At 42.4% G+C, this 15,985-nt stretch overlaps 1 protein-coding gene across 1 annotated transcript in view; it reads right to left on the bottom strand.

Moving 5' to 3' along the window:
• The window catches only part of LRRC1 (leucine rich repeat containing 1), a 119,424-nt gene that overhangs the window by 70,592 nt on the left and 32,847 nt on the right, over positions 1-15,985 (bottom strand). Inside the window, exons 3-4 of the mRNA XM_038397257.2 lie at positions 9,018-9,096; positions 4,420-4,509 (exon numbers count right to left, since the gene is read on the bottom strand). Coding sequence (XP_038253185.1) covers positions 4,420-4,509; positions 9,018-9,096 — 169 coding nt within the window. The remainder of the gene's footprint in view (positions 1-4,419; positions 4,510-9,017; positions 9,097-15,985) is intronic.

Below are 15,985 nucleotides of genomic sequence, written 5' to 3'. Positions count from 1 at the left end.
TATTTCTGTAATATGGTCTCTTCATAGAGAACATAAGAGATAAATAGCTAGACAAATTGTCTAGGTCAGTCACAGATTTCCTAAACATAGTTTCACAGTACTTCGTACTCCCGCTGAAGAAGCCTATAATCTTTAAAAAAGTATTTGATTCCAAAATCCAATTCAGAAGCTGGCCTTCCTTCCCCGAGAAAAAAATTACTTTTTGTGGGTGCACACACACAGTAATCAGCACAGCTCTCTGGTTTGACCTTTTCTGTGTTAGTCTACTCACCTTGCCATGAGAGTATGGAAAGAAACAAAACCATAAAATTTATTATTTTGTATGTATATCCCCTTTGGAAGTCTGACCGTGTGATCCTGTATTCTTCTGTTAGAGGGGGGAGCGAAAATTGGACTCAGGGTTTCAAGAGGCTGCAATCTCCCTGCCCTCAAAGAGGCTGGGCTTGTTGTTTGGTCTCCCCAACACAGACGGGCCCCTTCTGCATCTCTCAGGGAAGGTAGCTTGGTTCAAGAATGGACTCCCCAAAGGCTCTACCTCTTCCTATTGTGTGGGAAGAGCCACATGCCCCTGAAGCCTGCCATTCCAATGCTGTCTGGATCATTTCCAGCTGGGGGGGGGAGGGCAGAATCAACCCTCCCTGGACTAGACTGAAGAGATGAACTGCACTCTACCCTCGGAGCCAGCTAAGCTCCCCAGTGAGAGACACGCAATAAAGGTAAACACAGGAGAAACGGACCTTTCTCAGCGTAGCACTCTCCCTGAAGCCTGCAGGGCAACAGCCGCTGCAAATATCTCAGGGGGGAGGAAAAGCTGAGGGGAAGTCTCCCCAAAAGGCACATGCAGCACTGGGACACTGTTGGGAACTGGACAAAGACTAAGCCAGATTGGTGGTCGGAAATTTGTAACAGAAGTTTGCAGTTTCCCTCAGAAAAGCTCTATGGCAGGGGGAACGGTCAGAGCCACCAGCTACTGCAGAAGCACATAAAACTGTGGAACTCCAGCGGGTGGGGCATTCTCCTGCTGCCAGGTCTGGGTCTCTCTGTGAGCTGTAACAAGGCTCAGGTCCTCACTGTAATAGATCTGTGGCTCTCAGCATGAAGAATTGTAGGTAACAAGTTTGAACAGAGGTGAAATTATTGGATATGGATAGAGCCCTCTTTAATGTTTTTAATAAAAGTAAATACTAATGGAAACTGCGTGATCATGGGAGACTATCTTCCCAGATATAGACTGGAGGACCAGTGCTAGTAATAATAATAGGGCTCAGATTTTCCTAGATACGATAGCTGATTAATTCCTTCATCAAGTAGTTGCTGAACCGACTAGAGGGGATGCCATTTTAGATTTGGTTTTGGTGAGTAGTGAGGACCTCATAGAAGAAATGGTTGTAGGGGATAATCTTGGCTCAAGTGATCATGAGCTAATTCAGTTCAAACTGAACGGAAAGATTAACAAAAATAAATCTGCAACTAGGGTTTTTGATTTCAAAAAGGCTGACTTTCAAAAATTAAGGAAATTAGTTAGGGAAGTGGATTGGACTGAAGAACTTATGGATCTAAAGGTAGAGGAGGCCTGGGATTACTTTAAATCAAAGCTGCAGAATCTATCGGAAACCTGCATCCTAAAAAGGGGAAAAAATTCATAGGCAGGAGTTTTACACCAAGCCGGATGAGCAAGCATCTCAGAGAGGTGATTAAGAAAAAGCAGAAAGAATACAGAGAGTGGAAGATGGGAGGGATCAGCAAGGAAAGCTACCTTATTGACGTCAGAACATGTAGGGATAAAGTGAGACAGGCTAAAAGTCGAGTAGAGTTGGACCTTGCAAAGGGAATTAAAACCAATAGTAAAAGGTTCTATAGCCATATAGATTCATAGATACTAAGGTCAGAAGGGACCATTCTGATCATCTAGTCCGACCTCCTGCATAACGCAGGCCACAGAATGTCACCCACCCACTCCTACAAAAATAAATAAGAAGAAAACTAAGAAAGAAGAAGTGGGGCCGCTAAACACTGAGGATGGAGTGGAGGTTAAGGATAATCTAGGCATGGCCCAATATCTAAACAAATACTTTGCCTCAGTCTTTAATAAGGCTAAAGAGGATCTTAGGGATAATGGTAGCATGACAAATGGGAATGAGGATATGGAGGTAGATATTACCATATCTGAGGTAGAAGTGAAACTGAAACAGCTTAATGGGACTAAATCGGGGAGCCCAGATAATCTTCATCCAAGAATATTAAAGGAATTGGCACCCGAAATTGCAAGCCCATTAGCAAGAATTTTTAATGAATCTGTAAACTCAGGAGTTGTACCGAATGATTGGAGAATTGCTAATATAGTTCCTATTTTTAAGAAAGGAAAAAAAGTGATCCGAGTAACTACAGGCCAGTTAGTTTGACATCTGTAGTATGCAAGGTCCTGGAAAAAATTTTGAAGGAGAAAGTAGTTAAGGACATTCAAGTCAATGGTAAATGTAACAAAATACAACATGGTTTTACAAAAGGTAAATCGTGCCAAACCAACTTATCTCCTCCTTTGAGAGGAGTAACAGATTTTTTAGACAAAGGAAACGTAGTGGAGCTAATTTACCTAGATTTCAGTAAGGTGTTTGATACCATGCCACATGGGGAATTATTAGTTAAATTGGAAAAGATCGGGTTCAATATGAAAATTGAAAGGTGGATAAGGAGTTGGTTAACAGGGAGACTACAGAGTATCCTTCTGAAAGGTGAACTGTCAGGCTGGAGGGAGGTTACCAGTGGAGTTTCTCAGAGATCAGTTTTGGGACCAATCTTATTTAATCTTTTTATTACTGACCTCAGCACAAACAGTGGCAATGTGCTAATAAAGTTTGCAGATGATACAAAGCTGGGAGGTATTGCCAATTCAGAGAAGGATCGGGATATTATACAGGAGGATCTGGATGAGCTTGTAAACTGGAGTAATAGTAATAGGATGAAATTTAATAGTGAGAAGTGTAAGGTTATGCATTTAGGGATTAACAACAAGAATTTTAGTTATAAACTGGGGACGCATCAATTAGAAGTAACGGAGGAGGAGAAGGACCTTGGAGTATTGGTTGATCATAGGATGACTATGAGCTGCCAATGTGATATGGCCGTGAAAAAAGCTAATGTGGTCTTGGGATGCATCAGGAGAGGCATTTCCAGTAGGGATAAGGAGGTTTTAGTACCATTATACAAGGCACTGGTGAGACCTCACCTGGAATACTGTGTGCAGTTCTGGTCTCCCATGTTTAAGGAGGATGAATTCAAACTGGAACAGGTACAGAGAAGGGCTACTAGGATGATCCGAGGAATGGAAAACTCCTCTTATGAAAGGAGACTCAAGGAGCTTGGCTTGTTTAGCCTAATCAAAAGACGGCTGAAGGGAGATATGATTGCTCTCTATAAATATATCAGAGGGATAAATACCGGAGAGGGAGAGGAATTATTCAAGCTCAGTACCAATGTGGACACAAGAACAAATGGATATAAACTGGCCACCAGGAAGTTTAGACTTGAAATTAGACGAAGGTTTCTAACCATCAGAGGAGTGAAGTTTTGGAATAGCCTTCCAAGGGAAGCAGTGGGGGCAAAAGATCTATCTGGTTTTAAGATTCTACTCGATAAGTTTATGGAGGAGATGGTATGATGGGATAACGTGATTTTGGTAATTAACTGATGTTTAAATATTCATAGTAAATAGGCCTAATGGCCTATGATGGGATATTAGATGGGTGGGATCTGAGTTACCCAGGAAAGAATTTTCTGTAGTATCTGGCTGGTGAATCTTGCCCATATGCTCAGAGTTTAGCTGATTGCCGTATTTGGGGTCGGGAAGGAATTTTCCTCCAGGGCAGATTGGAAGAGGCCATGGAGGTTTTTCGCCTTCCTCTGTAGCATGGGGCACGGATCACTTGATGGAGGATTCTCTGCTCCTTGAAGTCTTTAAACCACGATTTGAGGACTTCAATAGCTCAGACATAGGTGAGATTTTTCGCAGGAGTGGGTGGGTGAGATTCTGTAGCCTGCGTTGTGCCGGAGGTCAGACTAAATAATCAGAATGGTCCCTTCTGACCTTAGTTTCTATGAATCAAACTGATAACATCCTTTTAGTCTTTTATCCTTTAGTCTGTCCAGCTTCTCCCAACTCCCTAGATTTGTTCCTCCCAAAGACTAAACATATGCACATATACCCCAAGTTCAGTGCAGTCACCTCAATGAGTGACTGACAGGAACAAAGAGAAGTTTTTAAACAGACTAAGAAAATGTATTACCCTGAATCAATTACTATTTTGTGTAATATACTTGTAAATGTAATCTTTACATTTTTGCATACACCTGGTGTACCACATCCAAGTCAGTGAAAACAAATTAAATATCATATCTTGATCAACAACAACCACCACTTACTTCCCAATGTTTTCAGGTAGTGCCTGCAGTGAGATGTCATTTACAGAGAGACACGTTAGATTCTGTAATTCAGGAAAGCTTTCAGGCAACCTATGGAGATATTAATTCGGATAAATCAAACACTTGTACTATAATAACTATTCATATTTGCACAAGCAGATTGTATATATTTGGTGGGAAAGGATATGAGGTGGCTCTTATATAAAAAACTAAACAATAGTACTAAGACAAGGGGAAAGCCACTAGAAAGAGAAAAAAGTTAAAAGTAAACCAAATGGGCTTCATTTTCTTCTTGTTTGTATGTATTAAGGCAACGCATATCCCACATAATAAGACCACCACAAAAGATACATTCATAAGCTGTTGAAATAGCATATACTGTGAGGGAAGAAGAAAAGGAGTACTTGTGGCACCTTAGAGACTAAGTGAAGTGAGATGAAGTGAGCTATAGTTCACAAAAGCTTATGGTCAAATAAATTTGTTAGTCTTTAAGGTGCCACAAGTACTTTTTTTTTTTTTTTTTTTTTTGCGAATACAGACTAACACGGCTGCTACTCTGAAACCTGTGAGGGAAGAGTTATTGTTTGGGAAGCATGGGAAATTTGGCTTATTTTTTCATGCCACCTGTTTCAGTATTAGGTTATGGAGCAGCCTCTTTTGTATTTTTAACTATTTGTTAAAGATGTCTAAAGCATGGAACACATTGCGTAGCCATCCTAGCCATCTCACACTGCCAAATGCCAGGGGGCTTGACCCCAGCTATGTGGGAGATGGCTCACGCTAAGGAAAAGGCGACCTAAATGTGGAACAGGGAAGAGACCTTTTGGCCTAGTGATCAGATAAGATTTGTTAACATGAGCTATCTTTAGGGCATGCAGCAAGAACTATTTCTTTTCACAGATTCAGGGGACATCGGTGCATTTTCAAATGTCAATTGATTTTTTTGATTTCTAATTGTTTGATGGCTGGGGTTAAACTGCAGGCTTATTTAGCTGGTAGAGTTTACCTTTTTTAAAAGTTAGTCAAAATGCCTAGCCTAAGATAGATTTATACATAAAAAAAAAGGGCCTAAATAAATAAAAATCTAATGGAAAAAAGTTGGTTGACAGCCACTTTTAAAACTGAAGATTATTACATTGGGTAGTGTTATAAATACTGGAAATACAAATAGAAAACAGGAGAAAAATTGATCCAGAAAAAACTGGACTAGATGACCTCTTGAAGTCTCTTCCAACCCTATTCTATGATCCTCCAAAGATTCCATATGTACTGAGCATACTCAGGCCCTGGCTGTGGAGGCTGAGCAGGACTTTCCCTGTAATTGCTGCTCTGACCGGCGGGGCTGTTATGGCATCAGACCAGAAATTCAAAGAAACTTTTTCCCTGTTCTCTCAATGCTCCTGCTTGCTGGATTCCAAGCAGTGCTATGGAAGAAGCCACTTGACTTGAATGCAGAGTGGACAAGTATCTGACCTGAGAGGGGATGGAAGGAGTCGACCAGGACTGTCTAGACTGAAGGAGACAGGGCAGAAGGATGTGTGCCCACTACAGCACACTCTCCACCAAAATCCAGATTGAAATCCAAGATTCCCAAGTCTCAACATTTCTCTGGTGTCAGCAAATAGCTGAGAGACTCACTGGAAAAATGTGAATGACTCCATCTAGTGCTAGTCCACCTACCAGTAATAAGTTGTTATCCTCTGTCAGTTTACTCTGTTAATTCAAGTGGCAGAGGTCTGTGCAATGGATCTAAATGTTGCAACCTTCCTAATGACCCATGTGAGTGTCAACATGTTCCATGTGATTGAATTTCTGCTTGTTTGTTTTTTACACCTAGAAAGCTACAAATAGTCAAGCATTCAAAAGTTAGAAAATTGCCTGTGCAATCTTAACTCGACTACTTTAAGGACTGTATCCTAATGTGTACACAAATTACATGATCACATACTATATTTTCCACATGATCCCTTCCTCATTCAGGGCACAGGATGAACTGTGCTTTAGGGTTTAATCAGGACTGTATAGTGAAAGAGGCTGTTGTCTATAGGACCTCTGTTTCATTTGTTGCAGAAGTTGGAAGGTGAGTAATTAATGAGGCAGGGAATTGCAAGAAGACAGTGGTTAAGACAACTGAACATTGCCCAGGAGAACTGGATTCTATCCCTGCCTCTGCCAGAGTTCCTGTGTGATGCTCGGCAAGGAACTCAGTAGCCAAACATGAACATTTTGGTCATGTGTGTTCTTCAGCTTCTGGATACCCAATTTGATTCCTTGGAATCTAATATGCACAAGTGCTGAGCACGCAGAAGAGCTGTGTTGGAACATATGAAATGCTATAAAATGCTAAATAATCTCAAAACCAGTTCTAAAGCACTCTCAATTTGGGCATCCAAGATAAGGGGACAGTTTTTACCTTAGTCCCTCGGTGTCCCATTTGCTTTCTGTAATCTAGGAATAATACCACCACCTCACCTCACTAGGGTTTTGTGAAGGTAAATTAATAAATATCTGAAGCACTCAGATTCTAATTGTGATGATCACCATACTAAAACCCACAAAGAAGTTAATAATTTTGTCTTCAGAGCAGGACTTCAATACTGTGCAGTAAATAAAACTTGGGGCTACATGTTGAACAATGAGAAGAAAACAAAATATTGAACAGCTGCTCATTCTGTGAGCACCATCCATACAGTGCACTGACAGAGGTATGGGTCCTGTGGAAAAGTAGTATGCGATATAACTGAAGGTTGTCATAATGCATGTGCACAAGGAGACAGAATTAAAAATTGTACCAAGCAACCTTAAATTGTGACATTTTACAGCTTTTGAACCCTGGATTTTGAAACCTTACAGTTCTTTTCATGTAGTTGTTTTGAATGCAATATATTAGACAAAGACCAATACATATTTAATTTTCAGTAAATCATTTTAAGTGGCTCCCCCCCCATACAATACAACTGTTCTCCCTTCATCAAGAAGTGCGCTGCATAATGCTCCTCATTTTAAACCCCAGCAAACAGAAGCTTATTGTTATTTTCTAACACCTTGCGAATTTTACAGTTTAGGAAATAGGGAAGGATTCAGCTTATGAGTAATCCAACCCTTTTAAACATTGTTACATCAAATATAGAAGGATCAGAAAACTAATTCTTGGCTTGAATAATAAGAGCAGCAAAGGGCCTAACAGCACAAGTGTAACAAGCCAGAACACAGTTGTGGTATCCACAACAATGCTTTTACTGCTAGCATGGACACAACAACTATTACTTAGTTAGAGAATGCTATGGCTTAGGCCATGTTGTAGTCCCATCGTATTAGGTAATACTAGCCTAAATATTCCAGGCTGGGAAGAGGGATGGCTACTGGCAGAAGGCCCTATGTCTCTGCAATGTTGGATTGGTGCCCTCTCTACATGACAAACATGCTACTCTGTTCCATCAGGGAAGGATCATTTTTGCGGATTCTCTCCCTATTTCTAAAGGTCTAGTCAGTCACAATGCATTAGAGGCTTTCCTTTTACCCCCTTCTTGCTAGATGCAACCAGCCAGGGCAAAGGAAGTTATAGTAGCTGCTGCAGCACCTAGTAGCAACTCAGCACTTGAAGGCTGAGCTGAGCCCCACTTCTCCTAGCTGCTCCTGCACAGAGTCCCTGTCTCCATTCATTTGCTCCCTATTTGATTTCTCTATCAATCATCTTGATTGTCCAAGAGCCTGTCCTTCTCCTTTGCTATGTGGAGTGGTGGGGGAAAAGAACACTAATTCATTAGGCTGAATCAGAGTCACAGCAATCAAGTGAATCCTGCCAAACTGAGCCATTTAAGAAACATCTAAAAGGATACTTCCTTAAAATGATCATTTACGGTTTATTTGGTGTTGTACAGAACATGAAAGGAAGAATTACCATCAACTTTTACTCTTTCCTAGGCCAAAACAGGAGGGAACAGCTTCAGATGACTAATGACACTATGAACTGCTTTCACTGCAACCATACAATTGCACCAAGAGGGGGAATACGGATATTAGAGAAGCAGCAGTCACCACCAGATGGAGAACAGTTTGGCCACATGGCACTGTATAAATATATTGGATTAGCCCTAATTCAGTGGCTATGAATATGGCATGGGTGCAAGCCTCAGGCATATGCAAGGAGAGCCATTATTTGCACCTGCTGAATTAATCCTAATTTTAAGAAGTCAAACTATGCCAATGCAGCTACACTGGTTTGCTGGTCACTGACTGCTACATCCCATGTATAGACAAAGGCTAGAGATGGAAGAAACAGATGACAGTGGAAAAATACAGCACCATAGCTTTGCTGGTTTATACTGCTGGCCCCACTTGCCAGGCTTTTTATCATTTGGATTTGCGTTCTTAAGTACTGACTAAATTCACATTTGTTCTGAGTAGCCTGTAATTGTCAACCCCCTGGGAAGGAAGGGTGCACTTGTCCCTCTAACTCTGATCTCTGGCCACCACCCTGTGGAAGAAATAGACCCTGCATGACTGAGACAAACACTATATTTACTTTGAGAACTGAGCAAGTTAAATAAGATTGTAGTGCTGGCCTGGAAAGCACTTAGCATAAGGGGGAGTGTTACCTGGTCAGTGGGTTCCCACTGAAGTCTGCTACTTGTAGTGCTTTGCAAAAGGAGATGCTTTCTGGAATTTCAGGAATTTCTGCAGAAAAACAAACAAATGCATAGTTAACAATTGTGCTACAGAAGATGTCCTTTTATTTGGAAATGGTCACAGCATTACATACTGTATCTTGTCATTTCAAATCAAGGAAATTATCTTGGTGTGTGCTGTGACTTTTTCTTAAATGTAAGACTATTTTTTAAAAAGTTACCGACATTTCCAAATACAGTTCAAGATGTTAGTTAACATTTAGAGAGCCCAAAATTAATTGGGATCCAGACATTTTAGAGACTATTTATCTTACATGCCCTGCTCAAAGCACCTGGAATGCTCACTTGTCCAAATGAGGGTTGTCTGTAAATCGTCAGAAGAATCTCTGGAATTCAATCTCTGTTTAGCAAAAGTCAAATTCAACCATTTTAAGGACACAGTCCTAGATTAATCATCTAATCCAGCCATTTGGAAATTTGGGTCAATATAAGGATAGGCATTTTTTTAAGAGGGTGCATTTGCAGGGTGTGAGGGTGGAACAAGAGTAAAAAAAGAGTAAATATCTCTGCCCAAATGTACACTCATGGGCACAGTACCATCCCCTCTTACTACACTAAAATCTCACACCTTATAGCTGTGGTTTTCAAACCGTGGGTCACTACCCACAACTGGGTCGCAGAATGGAAGGGACTGGGTCGCGGCAGCTCTGGTCAGCACCGCCAACAGGGCCATTGAAAGTCCTGTCTGTGGTGCTGCCTGGCAAAGGCAGGCTAGTCCCTACCTGTTCTGACACCGCGCTGCACCCCGGAAGTGGCCAGCAGCAGATCCAGCACCTAGGTGCGGAGGACCACAGTGCTCCGCACACTGCCCCTGCCCTGAGCACTGGCTCCACACTCCTGAGCTGGGAGGGGTGCCTGCAGGTGAGAATCCTGCCTCTGCACCCCAGCTGCACTGCTGACCGGGAGCCGCTGGAGGTAACCCTGTGCCCCAATTCCCTGTCCCAGCCCTGGAGCCCCTTCTTGTACTCCAAACCCCTCATCCCCGGCCCCAGCCCAGAGCCTGCATCCCCAGCCCAGAACCCAGATCCCCCTCCCAACCCCCGGCCCCAGCTCTGAGCCTCCCCAAACCCAGAGTCCCATTCTGCACCCCAAACCCCTCATCCCTGGCCCCAGCCCAGAGCCCTGACCCCCTGCTGCACCCCAACTCCCTGCCCCAGCCCAGAGCTCCCTCCCACACCCTGAACCCCTCCAAGCCCTCACCCCAGCCCTGATCCCCTCCCACACGCCAAACCCCTCATCCCCAGCTCCGTTGGGTCATAAACATCAACAATTTTCTTCAACTGGGTGGCCAGAAAAAAAGTTTGAAAACTATTGCCTTATAGTACTACTCCCTTGAATCTAGGTATCAAATAAATGCAAAACACTGTTACTCAGGCTTGGTCTATGTTAGGAATTTATGTCAGCATAACTACATCACTCAGGGGTGTGGAAAATCCACATCCCTGAGCGACAGTTATACTGACCTAACCCCGGTGTAGACAGCTACTGCCACTTGGGGAGGTGGAATATTTACACTGACGGGAGAAGCTTTTCTTTCAGCATAGGTAGCACCTTCACTAAGCAGACGTGAAAATGGTGGTAAGAGTAGACAAGCCATCCGAGGTCTGGTTTAATATAAATGAAGTTAATCAGATATTTGTAGGTAAACAGGAAGTTTCAAATACTGTACAGTACATAAGTAGAGCTTTAAAAAGAGGCATGCGTCAATGCTATTTTCATGAGCAGCCTACGTTAAGGGTTCTTAAGTTCTTATATCAAATTCCAACAAGAATAATGCCCACACTCTTAGGATGTACTTGCTTTCAAAGTTTCAGATTTGTGATTCTGGTCATTTACTTTGAAAGAAATAAAATTTATATGAATACTTGGATAGAGATATGCACAGAGGAAAACAGCATGTTCAAATATTAACAGCAATTAAACCTTTGTACATACGTCCCTTCGTTTCAAGCATCCTCTTTTGAAGAAGAGCCCCACTTTCATCTGTAAATTGTTTAAGAGATGAGACAGAGAGCACTTTTAGAATGTTTATCTCTAGAAAATCCCTAATTCTTTGTTACTGCTATTAAAACTTATCTTAAAATGTAGATGCCACTGCTTCATCCTTGGAACCCTTAGTTAAGCCACTTTAACAAGAGGCAAAACACTCCTACCAGGGACAGTGAAAATGTGAAGCTCTGGCTAGAAGAGTTTTCCAGAGACAATAATGTAATTAGCTTGATCTAGTGTTTTAAATCTACCAGGTTGTGATTTATTTTGTGTTTTAGTCTCCTATTGGGCAAACCAATGACAACAACAACAACCAACAACAAGGTAGTTATCTACTTTCTCAATTCTTCCAGAACCTGCATAGGAATATTATGCATTTAAAACAAGCATAAAGCGCATAGAAACATCACACTAGATCTAAATTCTCTCCAGTCAGAAGAAACCAAGGTAAATCTAAAAAAAGTAACAGCAATTGCCCAGTCAAGTTTTCTTTTCAGTTCCCTTCCATCCCCTCTCACATTTTTCCCAAACCACATTCCCTGTTTAAGTTTGTTAAATATTCCTCCAATTCTAACCACACAGGAAATGTAGTCAGGCAGTGATCCGATACACTTACTCACACAAATAGTTCCCTGGACTTTACTGGCCAGCAGGACTAGTGGGAGGTATATTTAGTTTAAAAAATGGATTTGGAAAGCGTGTTCCAATCTGATCCAATAACTTTAGAGTTTCAACTCTTAAAAATCTGATTTAGGTATAGCAGGACTTCCTCCCTCCCCCCCAAATAAGATTTCCCACAACTATATTGTGAAGCCTGTGGAAAAACGTTTCTTTTGAATGACCTCCAACTGCAGAACTGAAGAGCAAGCAAGCAAGACCATCTGCAGAAGCAGTGCTTAACTAAGTTTAGATGCTCAATGAGGGGATTATATAGGAGTGTTTCCCTGGAAACCTCCTCTGCTTCCTCACACAACTGTACAGAAAGCACATCAACTAGGGTCACCTACGAGACAAGGTCATCCTGCTGATATAAATAATATACATAAAAGGATCAAAAAGTGTTCATCTGCATTTCTTTCACTTTTAAACTACTGTCAGGGAGAGGCAAATGAGCACTAAAAGATTACTGTGATTCAGCAAGAGAGATCACATGATTCTTTGAGCATCCAGAAAATATCCCACAATCTGCTGTGAAAGTTACCTAGAAAGCGTAGCACCTAGAAGTAGCACTTAGTACTCTGCGATGCCTACTCACAGTGCAACATGCTTTGATCAACACGGCAGAGCACAGTGCGGATACAGCTTCAAAGGCAAAGTAGCTTAAATCAGTGTGTGCAGCAGTGTGGACACTGCTCAGGTAGCTGCATCTATTTATTTACCTTGATATAAGCTATACTGGTATTTCTGTTAATGCCCGAGCCCTGATGGAGTACAATTTGACATTCGGAGAGAGGCTCACAAGCTAATTGACAACAGATGGAAAGACATTGTGTGATCCACTTAAGAGACTCCCTGTGGTTCACAGATTCCAAGGCCAGATGGCACCATTGTGATCAACTACTCTGACTTCCTGTACAACACAGGCCATAGAACTTCACCAAAATAAATCCTAGAGCATATCTTTTACAAAAGCATAGCTTGGCCCTTGGACAGGCCAGATATAGCCACAGAAGCGGGGTGATAATCTAAAATGCTCAGTCCTGTCAAGATAATAAAGCAAGACTCTTGAAACTTCCAAAGTAAGCAGCTTCTCCCCTGGCATCGCATGTGGTTATGGAAAGACAAGTAGTAAGTTAATAGACTGATATAGGTGACATTTCAAAACCACTTTAGGTGGAACTGAAGGCGTTACCTTTGTACCTCCTTGCCCCTGAAGAGATCCAGTCATAAGAGCTCGGAGCTTGCTAGCCCTCCATGCAGGAGTCAATAGCAACTAGAAAAATGGTCTTGAGGGTAAGATGATGAATCAAACAATTGAAGGGCAGCTTGAAATAGGCTATATGAACTTGAAGACAACGCTGAGATGCCACACCGGACTACTGAGTAGCAGCCGTGTTAGTCTGTATTCGCAAAAAGAAAAGGAGTACTTGTGGCACCTTAGAGACTAACAAATTTATTTGAACATAAGCTTTTGTGAGCTACAGCTCACTTCATCGGATGCAGTATCTCTAGCAGGTGGGTAAGTAGATAGGACACCCTTGAGAATTCGGATACCAGATGAGAAAAGAGAATGACTATATCAGAGAACAACACCGATATTGCCGCAAGGTGGATTTCAACAAATCAAATGCCAGTCCAGCTTATTTCAAGTGCAATTCTGGTGAAAATATTAGATCCATGATGGATTCTGCAGCAACCACTCAAGGTTGTTTACCACATGTCCGTTTAAGAAGTCTTCCAGGTCACTGCTGGCTCCTAGAAGGTACAGAGCAAATGGAATTACTCTGTAATAATGGCACCACATCCACATCCTGATCGTTTCCTGATAGAGAGGGGATGACTAAGAGCCTCCTTCCTTGTTTACATAGTACATCAGGAAAGTGCTGTGTTACAATTACAGGGCAAACAGCACCTTCCGATCGTTTTAGTCCCCCACTTAAGTGCACCCCTCTCATTTAAGAGAGGGAGCCGAATTTCTGCACCTTACCCTGGGTAGTACCATGGTCCAATCACTCAGACTGGAGGGATATATACACTGCAATTGAAGGTGCAATTGCAACTCATGTAGACCTAGCCACACTAGCTTTAAGCTAGCTAACATGGCTAAAAATAGTAGTCCAGATGTGGCAGACAGACCCCAGTGTAAGCTAGCCACACAAGTACACACTCAGGGTTTTGGGCGAGTGCGTAAAGCCCACGCCGCTGCATCTTTACTGCTGTTTTTAACTGCGCTAGCTAGATTTAAAAAAAAAAAAAAAAGTCACACCTTTGTTTGCAGCAGCGACACACTGGATCTCTGGCCTGCAGTACCCATTTTCCAAAAGTGGGAATGCTACAGGCCCAACTGCATTTGGTACCTGTGAGCCCTTTCCTATGGGGACCTGTGAACAGCAAACTGATTAAACATTCCAGTGACTCAAAAAACAGCATCTCTACAAAACAAAAATAAAGCATTATATTCATTCCCCCAAAAGTGCAGAGCACACAGCGCAAAGCATATAAACAGTAGGTGGCCTATGCATTTGGATCTTACTGTTACCTTAATCTTTCCTTGACAGCTTTTCTAAGTTCCCCTGTGACTAGCAGTCTCCCCAGGCATGGCTGAGAGAAACAGACCATTCTGCTTGCAGCATGCACTGTCTGTGTGTTCCCTCAGTAGCATGTCAACTTAAGGAAAACTCCCTGAGCAATCTTCCTTAGCTCACCCAAACTCACTCCTTTTTCCCGCCCCTAGGCCCATGGTCTTAATCAGTTTACGTTGTATTTACGCCACAGCTTATGTCAGCATAATTTATGTCGCTCAGAGGTGAGTAACAAAAGTTATTCTGACATAAGCACCGGTAGGGACAGCGCTATGTCAGCAGAAGAGCATTTCCCAACGATACAGCTTCTGCTGCTTGCAGGGGCTGGAGTGGTTAAGCTGACAGAAGAGCTTTCTCCCATCGGCTTAGAGTGGCTACAGAGTTTTTAATCGGTGCTGCTGTAATCTCCCTAGGGTAGCCATGCCCTTAGCATTTCCTTTATATCTCTCTCCCTCAGCCTTGGCAAACCAGTTATATCAGCATGTTGGAGCCAAGGAGTCGCTTCTTCACAGTTTTAAACCTGGCAATTATGCTTGATTGTTGGGATGCTCCTTATATAGACCCATTTTACCTTTCCTGCTTGGTTGCAGCAACAATGCCTTTTGATCTCAGTTAATGCAAGTAACCCATCATGAAGAAACAGAGAGGCATGCACCAGATTTATTTAAAAATAAAAAAAAATTACAGATATTTCCCAGTGCATTACATCTTGTTTGTCAAGATCTGCATAGTGGATTTCTGCAAAACAGGCAGGAATACTACACAAGCCAACCAGTTGGCACTGAGCTACAGGCAGTTTCAAGTTGCAGTTTCAAGTTGACCAAGTTATTTGCATCTGCAGAAGGTTTAGGTGGATACCCCATCCTATCCTTGAGGAGTCTGCCACGACTTTTGTCAGGAAAGGAGCACAAAACAAGAGAACCCCCTTTCATGTGCTCTGCATCCAGCCACCAAGTGAGTTCTCATAGAATTTGACACAGGAGCATGACTCTTGTTCACGTGATGTTTGGACAGGGCGTACACAGACCTCAGCTGCAAGCGCTGAAAATGAAATCAGATAAGCCAACATGTGGCTTAGAAGCTCCAGACATGTATGCACAGCCAACAGATTTGACTGAAGAAAATGGAACTTCACCTCTGGGAGGTAGACAAATCAGTCACAGATATGCCATCATGGGACTATGATGGCATGATTTCTTATAGTTCACCCAGAGTACTAGTTGGGAGAACAGAGAGAGGAACACACTTCCGAGCTGCTGCAGTTTCCTCCTGGGACCTGCCTCTGATCAGCCATTCACGAAGGTATGAAGAAAAGGAGTACTTGTGGCACCTTAGAGACTAACAAATTTATTTGAGCATAAGCTTTCGTGAGCTACAGCTCACTTCATCGGATGCATTCGGTGGAAAATACAGTGGGGAGATTTATACACACACACACACACACACACACACACACACACACACACACACACACACAACATGAAACAATGGGTTTTATCATACACACTGTAAGGAGAGTGATCACTTAAGATGAGCTATTCCCAGCAGGTGGGAGGGTGGGGGAGGAGGAAAACCTTTTATGGTGATAATTAAGGTGGGCCATTTCCAGCAGTTAACAAGAACGTCTGAGGAACAGTGGGGGTCTGA

The sequence above is a fragment of the Dermochelys coriacea genome, chromosome 3 (genome assembly GCF_009764565.3).
Source record: "Dermochelys coriacea isolate rDerCor1 chromosome 3, rDerCor1.pri.v4, whole genome shotgun sequence".
Lineage (NCBI taxonomy): Eukaryota > Metazoa > Chordata > Testudines > Dermochelyidae > Dermochelys > Dermochelys coriacea.
The sequence above is the reverse complement of the archived record's forward strand: the minus strand, read 5'-3'. Positions and strand labels throughout refer to the sequence as shown.